At 49.8% G+C, this 9,763-nt stretch overlaps 1 protein-coding gene across 1 annotated transcript; it reads left to right on the top strand.

The window, feature by feature from the left end:
- The first annotated feature begins 1,803 nt into the window (after window positions 1–1,803).
- On the top strand, window positions 1,804–8,981 carry LOC135282144 (thyrotropin-releasing hormone receptor-like). Its single transcript, XM_064391668.1, has 2 exons — window positions 1,804–2,621; window positions 5,694–8,981. The coding sequence occupies exons 1-2, from the start codon at window positions 1,860–1,862 to the stop codon at window positions 6,069–6,071; spliced, it is 1,140 nt and encodes a 379-aa protein (XP_064247738.1). The 5' UTR covers window positions 1,804–1,859; the 3' UTR covers window positions 6,072–8,981.
- The last annotated feature ends 782 nt before the right edge of the window (window positions 8,982–9,763 follow it).

Genomic DNA, 9,763 nt, shown 5'->3' with positions numbered 1-9,763 from the left:
ACAAAGCTTTTTCCAGTGTTTGTAGGAGTCTCTCTTGATTTTGTTTTCTGATCCCACAAAGCCAATTCCTAGAATGGGTTTGAGGAAGCAAATGAACCCCAACCCCCATCTCAGGACATTTGTGCCATATTTGTCTCTTCTCCTCTCCCACACACAGCTCTATGACACAGTCCACATCCCGAGGACTTGCAGCATCACTGTGAGACAGCAGCAGTGGGATGAAGTGCTGGAACTGTGTCTGTAAGAGTCACTTCAGAGCACCGGGATACACAGCCCCTTGGCTGATGTGAGCAAGCACACGTGCCCACACTGCCAGTCCTTCCCACAGAAGGGCAGCAAGGGACAGGAGCTGCCTTGCCTCCCAAACCCAGGGCTGTGTGAGGCTGCCTGGGACACAGAGGACCTGGTGCAGGCTGCCAGTGGAGCCCTAAGGAAACCAAATGGAAAGAGAGGAATAGAACAATTGTTCTTTAAAACTGACCCAAAGATGAATGAAATATCATGGGAAGCAGTGAAAAACTGTATGGATTTTTGTCTGCCAAAAAGCAGCATAAGGTTTCCTGGAGCAAAGGGGAAAATACTATTTGCCACAGCAAGTCAAAGCCTGGGGACAGAGTGCTGCTTCTTGGGCTGAGGCAAAAGGCATTTTATCCACCCAGGTTTGTGCAGCCCAGGTTTAAAAATTTACCTGTGAAATGCTGGGCTTGAATCACTCAGCATCAGAACGATCCTTCACACTTTGGATATGTGCCTCAGTGTCTGGGATTAACAGCACTCTGCCTTTAATTGAAATCTAATCTAATAAAAAAGAGAATTCTCCCCTTGTCCCTTCCTCCACTCCACAAGTTAGGGCTCCCTTAGCACAATTCCTCTTTCAATTTGAAAATGTGTTTTCTGACAGATTGCAGAGATGTCAGGAGCAAGCATGGAGCTGACAGCAAACTGTGGCTCTTGCTGACCATCAGGGAGACACTGGATCTCCCACCCTGACCACCAGGGAGATACCAGACACCCCAGCCTCATTGCTGGGAAGATCTGGAATCTCCCAGTCCAGGACTGGTTAAGCCTTCTCCCTCAGAGGTGACACTGTGCTTGTTTGGGACAGGGATGGCCACAGGAAGGACGGCACCAGGAGGTCACTGCCCTGTGTTCAGGGGTGCCATTCCTCTGCCCCAGCCCACGGCAAACAGGAAAGGCTGGGCACCTCTCTGCTCCCACCCTCCTGAGGATGAGCAATAAAGGACTCCTCACCCTCAGCTCCCTTGCCCTGGGGACAGTGAAGCCTGTGCCTCGGCTGGGGACAAAGGCACGCACAGTCCCGGTCCCACTCACGGCTGGGCTGCTTTCAGCCTCGGAGCCTCCCCACCCTGGGGTCTCTCCCCTTCATCCCATCCCCTGCCTGGGCTCCCTTCCTCCTCCTCCTCCTCCTCCCCCGGGCTCCACGGTGCGCTAGGACCCGGCGGGGGCAGGGGGATGCCGGGGGGCGATGGGGGGTCCCGGGCACCGAGGCAGCCCTGTGGGCTCTCCTGGGGGACAGCCCTGCTGCTTTCCTGTGGTCCCAGGGGTAAGGGCAGTGCTGGAGAGCCCCGGGAGCTGGGGGTCCGGACAGTCCCGGCTGGTTCAGGGCAGCTCCTGGAGAGTCCCGGGGGGATCCCGGCCGCTCCCTGCCCCTCCAGCAGGAGAGTTTGCAGGGCAGGGGGATGCAAGGAGCAGGGCGGCTGCAAGACCTGGGGTGAATGGTGGGAAAAAAGGGGAGGGAGGAGCCGGGGTGGGCGGGAAGGCGGGAGGGGGCTCGGGGCAGCCCCAGCTGCCGCCGCCGCCGCACGGTGCGCGGGGCTCCGCCGCTGGCTGCGGGCACGATGGAGAACGGCTCGGCCAGCGGCAACCAGAGCCTGGGCAGGATGCCCCGGCAGCCCCTGGAGCTGCAGGTGGTCACCATCCTGCTGGTGCTGCTCATCTGCGGCGTGGGCATCGCGGGCAACGCCATGGTGGTGCTGGTGGTGCTGCGCACCAAGCACATGGTGACCCCCACCAACTGCTACCTGGTGAGCCTGGCCGTGGCCGACCTCATCGTGCTGCTGGCGGCCGGGCTGCCCAACATATCCGAAGTGGTGGCTTCTTGGGTGTACGGCTACGCCGGCTGCCTGTGCATCACCTACCTGCAGTACCTGGGCATCAACATCTCCGCCTGGTCCATCGCCGCCTTCACGGTGGAGCGGTACATCGCCATCTGCCACGCCATCAAGGCGCAGCTCCTGTGCACCGTGTCCCGCGCCAGGCGCATCATCGCCTCGCTGTGGCTCTTCACCTCCCTCTATTGCCTCATGTGGTTCTTCCTGGTGGACACCACCCAGGTCACCTTCTCGGATGGGGCGCAGGTCATCTGTGGCTACCGGGTCTCCAGAAGCCTTTACATGCCCATTTACTTCTTGGATTTTGCTGTCTTCTATGTCATCCCGCTGGGGCTGGCGACTGTCCTCTACGGCCTCATTGCCCGCATCCTGTTCGTGAGCCCCGTGCCCGGCACCCCGCAGCATTCCTTCCTGGGCTCCCTGCACCAGGCCAGCTCCCTCAGGCTCTCCTGCCGGGGCAGCCGGGGCGCCCTGAGCTCCCGCAAGCAGGTAGGGGCTGCCCTCTGTCTGGGGGGGCTGCAGGCAGCTCAGGGCTGTGAGGGGCATTCTGGCAAGGGGCGAGGTGCCACAGTTCTTTGTTTGCCTTTGTGGAGGGAGTGGGGAGTGCTGGTTTGCTGCAAAGGAGCCCCTCAAGCCCAGCTGGGGTCTGGCAGCATAGATGGGCTCGCCCTGCTTTGGTTGGGCTTGGTAGAGCAGGACAGGGATTCAGCTGGGGAGAGGGAGGAGTGCAGGCACTTCTGCTGGCTAATTAATAATTGATTGCCTCCCCGAGGAGGAGAGGGCTGGGTCATGTAATGCCAGTGGGACTCACCTCTCAGACAGTGTCCTGTGCATGTGAACTCAGATTTAAGGAGCAAAGAGAAGGGAGAACTGACTCCCCTTGGAGCCCAGCCCTGGCTGCAGCCCTGCAGTCGTGCAGCTGGGTGAGTCACCTCGGTGTCACAGTGGTGTGTTTGTGTTTTGGTGATTCCCGTCTCTCAGCTGTCTGCTGTCTCCCCACGTCCTTCTGCTCTCCCCTCCTTCTGTCCTCATTGCTCTGTTCACATGGACAATCTCTGCCTCCTGTCCCATCTCTTTGGACAGGTCAGTATCTAGACACGGGACAGTCCCATTCTGAATAGCCAGGGCCCATTCAGCTTTCTTTTTAAAGGGAAAGTTGAATCTGGGAGTTTGCCTTGAGTCCTTGAAATCACTAGTTCTGTTGTGATTTCCAGATAGCCCAAAGTAGACTTCAGCCTGCTCTAAAATCCTCCTGTTTCCAGCTCAGTAGTTTGTTGCCTGCCTTGCACAGGAACCTCCATCCCCCAGGAGAGATGAGTCAGGGTCACAGAGGGGAAGCAGACAGCTCAGAGAATGTGTGTTTCTTCATGAACTTCTAAATCTTTCCAGTTTAGCTTTTCCTTCCTTTTTTTTCTGAAAGGTTTAAAGCAAGTGTTGACTTCTTTAAAAGCATTTGCCTGCTCTCCCATGGCCACTGGCAGCTTCAGGAGCCTCGAGTAGGGTGTTTGGCAGCGAGGGCTCTTGACTGGTTGATGGATTTCTCCTTCCTGAGCAGCTTCTGGAGGGGCTGGAGGGGCTGTGCTGCTCCTCCTGCAATGTTGTGCCATGGAGTGGCACAGCGTGCTCCAGCACCAGTAGGACAAGTGGCTGCTGAGGCATTCCAGCTCCTGGAAATATCTTGTGCTCTCTTCACTGATACCCCAGGAGTTTACTGGAGATTATCATTACCTCCCAAAATATCCTAGCATGCAAAGACTTCCCCGAGTGGCCTGACATCACAGTGCTGCCATCATAAGGAATAGATGGCACTAAGTTTTTAAACTGTAAAGCAGTTTTCCAGGGCTTCCAGCTGGTGGGGGTGTGTAGCTCTGGAGGTGCCTCTGAAGAGAGGACAGGCACTCACATCAGCATTCCTGCTCTTCCAGGCCCCATGCCCGAAGTTCCCTGGGAAAGGTCCTAAAGGGGCTCTCTCAGAGGTGCCCATTTTCTGTCCTGCCTGGGTGGCTGAGGGACATTTTCTGTGGCTGTGCTCCTACACAGCCCCAAACTGCGCTGCTTTGGGGTATGAAGATGCTGCTGTTCTCTCACTGGAGCTTCAAAAGCACCTAAATCCTGAGCAGGACAACACAAGGTGTGAGCTTTGCTGTATTTATCTCCTCCAAGTCCTTGTTTCTCCTCCCGGAGAGGGACCACTAGAGGGAGTGGGATTCCTAAAAAAAAAGAGGTACAACTGAGAATGATGGAGCAGGAGCAAGGAGGGAGGATACTGGCTGGGGAGAACATCTGTGGCTTCCTGGACAGGGACAGAGGCTGGACACAGCTTTGTGAGACACCACTTGTACATTCTCTCATATCTTTCCCAAAAGGCAACAAACTGTGGCAGCAAACAAGCTTCAGTCTTAGCAGCAGCCTCAGCACTCACTGTATCACTGTGAGATCTTATTTTTAGAAGTGTCCTCACATTTTCATTAAACCACACTCAGCAAACCCTTCTATTTCAGCCACAGCTTGGTAATAGTTCCTTTTTCTAGGAAAAATTTTGTTGCCACAAGCAGTGACTCCCAGTTTCTATTCACGGCATTACAGGAAGGCACAGTTTCTTTTGATGAAGTAATAAAGCACCCCAAGAAAAGCTGAGAGACTCTAAATGTGATCCTAGTGCTTATGTCCATACTAAGGACTGGATTATTGCACATTTCCCCTTCTGACGTTTGAAACACCACTGCCTAGATACGCATGTGGCATCAGTGTTTAGTCATATTTTCTTCTTTGGGGATGTGTGTATTTTGTTAGTAATTTGTTTGAGGAAGATTGTCACATACCAGAAATAGCTGTTGAAATTACTAGGATGACTGGTGTTTCAGTGCAAAATCCCAATTTCCTAAACAAGCTTATGCTGAGCTGAGGGCAATTACTGCTCACTTCTGAGTTCTCTGTTTCTTTTTGTTCTCAATGTGTTTAAATAGTACTGCCCTCATGTGCTGAAAATTAAAGTAACATATGGTAAGTAGCTAAATAAGCCCTATACCAGCACAAATAATATAAAATTCCTTACAGTCTCCTCTGCTTCCAGGGTTGCTCTGTACCAGGAGCTTATTCCCTGGAGCAATATAGGTGGTGTTGGAAATCAGGAAACCCTAGGGAAGGAGATGAAGTGTATCCCAGGACACCCCTAAACCCAAGATCCCCACCTTTAGACAAGTATTTTCCCCATTCATTTACTGTTATGTACAATTTTCAAATCTGCTTTCTGGTACAGACATTGCCATGGTTATCCCAGCCCATTTCCAGGATGGTGAATACTTTTTCTAAATAGTTTTAAAGGCTCTTCAATGGTAGATGAAAACCTGTCATTTCTGGTTTTATTTATGCAAGATTATTCCCTGATTAAAGTGGTTTCAGCAAGAAATAGCCCCATGTCTTGGGTGTTTCTTTTAAATGCTTAGAGAGAGAAACTAACCCTTTGCACCAGTGCTCCAGGGGAGAAAGTTCTGCTGGAGATTTAGATTTCAGCCCAAATTTAGATGTGGCTGTTTCTCTTTTTGCATGTCCCCCCTGAAGGTGACCAAGATGCTGGCAGTGGTGGTGGCCCTGTTCGCCGTGCTGTGGCTGCCGTACCGCACGCTGGTGGTGGTCAACTCCTTCGTGGACCCTCCGTACCTGAACACCTGGTTCCTCCTCTTCTGCCGCCTGTGCATCTACCTGAACAGCGCCATCAACCCCATCATCTACAACCTCATGTCACAGAAGTTCAGGGCTGCCTTCAGGAAGCTGTACAAGTGCCAGGAGAAGAGCGCTGGGCAGCCTGCCCCAGCCACCACCCCGGTGTACTACAGCGCGGTGAAGGACTGCTCCCACGACAGCTCTGACCACAACCTCACCGAGCACGAGGATCTCAGCAGGCTCCCTGCACCTGCAAAGAATAAACAAATCCTCTGAGCCTGAAACAATGCAGGCACTGGGAGCTGTGTGGCTGTACACACTGTGCTGGGAGAGTGCCAAGAGGAATTGCTCTGGCATTGCAGCAAGCTTCATTCAATACTTCTTCAGGGCATTTAACAAAGCATATTGTTATAGGCAAATTAATTTGCTTTTCTTTAGTGCTGATTTATTCTTGTTTGGTGAAGCGTTAGGCACGTGTCAATCTAGCATCTCTGAAGCATCTGTTGTTAAATATAGCAGTGCCACCCCATTTTGTGCTACATGCAGGTGCTGAGCTGGGCCAAAGCATTGAAAGAATTCCAGAAACAGAAGGTTATTTAAGGGAAAAATACACCTCTTTTAGAGTGAGTCTCTCCTACCCAAATTGACATGCCTGTAACACAGACACCCCATGGAAGCTGCTCCTCTGGAGTCCTTCTGAAGTTAATGGGAACAGTGAGGCACTTCCATGTGTCTCCTCTCATCTCAACACTCTCCTGTGAGGAATGCACATCCCTACAGAGGAGATAAATACCTCCAAGATATGAGGCCATTGGGACTCTCAGGGGGAGACTCCTGCATTAGGAATAACCAAAGTTGGGTGTCATGAGCCTCGTGTGATGTTTCTGGAAACACTGCAGTGCTGGCAGCACAGAAACCCAAGGTTCAGACCAGATGGATTTGCTACAATGAGCGAACTAATAATGAACAAACTAGTAATGAGTGTTCCCTAACATAACAGAAGTACTTCCAATGTTGTGGTCTGAGTTTCTTTTGGATAACTATACCTTTCCTGTCCAAATTCCTCTGGCTGTTTCAGCTGGAAACTGTTCTCTTCTCCTGCAAGCCCCAGTGTGGTGCAGTCATTACCACAGAGCAGTGTTCTCTCTGCCCCAGGCACAGGTGCTTTTCAGCAGGTGAAGAGATTATCTTATTTCCTGGGAATAACTTGTGAAGTCCATTAAGTGTTTTGTGATTAGTGACACAAATACTTACTGCTGCTGTTGTCTTGTAAGCAAAGTAGATATTCATACCCTGCAGCATCCAGTCCAAGGACACTTGCCCCAGACTTGCAAGAGACTATCTGGACTCTGAGTAAAATCAAAAAGATTACACATAAGCCAAATCCTAGGGCTCTTGCCAAATAAAATTCCTGCCACAAGTAAACCTCAAGTGACTGTGAGTACTACTTTAACAGCCAATGCAGCCTCACTAGTCAACAGTGGCTTTCACCAAACTATAGTGTTAAAAGACCCTAAAATTTTGCATTCACTTGGGAAATACATATATGATATTTTCAAGGGCACAAGATGTTAATTAACCATTCTGCATCTACAGGAAATTGCTTCACTGGGTGAGTCAGGACAAGACCTCAAGTCTCCTCAGTGTGTTGGAACTGTCCAGGACCTGTTTTGTTCTGTGTAGGGAGGTTTTGCATGTGTGATTATTATACTGCATGTTATTAAACCATCTATGTTGCCCCTATTTATTTATATATAGATATTTAGATATAGAATATAGATATTAGATTTAGAATAAAGATATTTATTTTGCACCTTTCTATTTAGGTAGGATGAGGGAAGAGAATATTGGCTTTTTGCAATTATTTTAAACATAATGTGTTGGGAATTTAAGGATTCATGCTATTTTTGCACTGTTTTATGTATATTGTATAATGTGAATTTAGGAACAGAGTTCCTGTTTATTGTTGTTAAGAAAGTTCCGCACAGAGATTTGGGATTTATTTCTTGAAGAATATGGAGGAACTTTTGCTAATATATGAGGATTTGCTTCTAACAATCTTTTTTATAGTACAGACTATTTTCCGCACCTTAGAACAGATTTTTCCTTAGCACCTCAGAAGAAGGCATTGATAAAAGCATGTGCAGACAAACCAGAGCAGTAAGGAGCAGGGTAAGGTGGAGCAGGGGGAAGGGGACCCCTGGGTGACTGCTGGTGCCTCCCTGGACCTTGAGCACAGGCAGCATCTTCTCAGGGATGGGCTGTCCTGTGTCCTCCTGCCCTCCACCCTGAAGCTGCCACTGCAGAGAGCTGGATGTGGGACAAGGATTTACTGCCAGAGCTTGGAAACCCACCTGCATCCTGACCTAAGGCACTTCTCAGGCATGGGCTGTGCAGTTTGACAGACAGCCTTGATTTCTGCAAGCACAAGGAGCAGCTTAATTCTGAAGTATGCCCAGGAGGATGTTTTCCTCCTCCTCATCACATTTCCTATCTTCACTCCTCCCTTTTCTGTGTCTCCCCTCAGACGGAGGCACCCTAAAAGAATTATTTTCTTAATTCAAATTCAGCCTCAGGCCAACAGCTAATTGATAGTTCTGAAATATTTGTTCAGCATACTTGAGATTCAATTAAAGCCTGGTTCTCTACTCCCTCTTCTGCTTTTAGCTGCCAAGTACTGCATGACCCTTCGCTATTTTTTGAGAAGTAATTGGCAGATAAATTCTCCTGGAACCACGAGATCTCCAACAAGTGCACCAGAGTGTGAAACTCTGTAGATGAGGAATGAGTTCCTGGTCCTTCCCCCTGCATGTATTCTGGCACTTGAGGAGGAGCTGAGAGACTTTTAGGTGGAATTGAAGACAGAAGGTCACCACTCAGCTTGCTAAGGAGGTGCTGCTTGAGAGATGCATGCTGCTGGGAAATAAATCACTAGCAGAAAGGAATTAAAATAAATAATTAATCACTGTAACTTCCTTTGGATATTCAGGGTCTGAATAAAAACCTTAATTCCTTATATGATTCCCTTGAAGCTTCAGCCTGCTTTACCTTGTACCTTGCAACATCCCACCCTGCTTGTAAAGTCTCAAGCTGTATTTTACCCTCAGCATTTGTTTGTCTCAACAGCATGAGTGTGGGCTGTGAGTTTATAAACATGCCAGCAAATAAAGAATCTATTGCTCCTAAGTAATTTATGGCATTGAAGTGCAATTCAGCATGATCTAACCTGTTACTCTCCTAATTAAAGCTCATTATTTCTAACCCCTGACCTTTCAGGGGTTGTTAACCTGGTAAAACACCATCTGGTTTCTTCAATTACAAACAAATAAGTCCCTGGCAGGAGAGGAGGGATCTGGCAGTGCTGCAGAGCCCTGGGGTGAGGGGAAGAATTTGTGAGCAGTGCAGAGAGGGGGGTGTAGGAGACAGAGGCTTGGGGAAGAGCTGATAGCAGAGTAGTGAGTGAGGTCCTTGTGCCTGAAGAGCCCTAGGTTGGCTGAAGCTTCTGGAGTTTCAGTTTAGGAGATGCCACATCCAGCACATTTATCTGAATTTGGCTGGTGCCAGTGAAAGAGGCCACACAGTGATTGCCTGTGAGCAGGGCATGGATGGGACCCCAGCAAGGGTTATTTACCCTGGCAAAACACACTTAAGTAACTTACCAAAATCTGTAGCTCAAGCTCCTATCAGGTTGTTCTTTTACTTTGTCTCTCGATTTGGGTGGTGAGAAATTGGGCAAATAGGGCATCTACACCAGCCTGTGTCACAGGAGAATGGCCATGCAGGTGGTTTTTTGGGGTGGTTTTTCTCACCTATGATGATGGCCAGCACTCTGAAAGTCAGCCTGCTCTAGGGCCAAATTACAGAGTAACCAACAAAACACCAGCAGTCTCCTAAAAAAAGGGATCTAAAGACCACGAGGGCATCCAGCACCTCCCTGCAACCAGAACAGGCTTCCACTCTGTGGTACC

This window comes from Passer domesticus, chromosome 16 (assembly GCF_036417665.1).
Source record: "Passer domesticus isolate bPasDom1 chromosome 16, bPasDom1.hap1, whole genome shotgun sequence".
In the NCBI taxonomy this organism is placed as follows: Eukaryota; Metazoa; Chordata; class Aves; order Passeriformes; family Passeridae; genus Passer; species Passer domesticus.
Note: the sequence above shows the minus strand (reverse complement) of the source record. Positions and strands in the feature narration are given on the sequence as shown.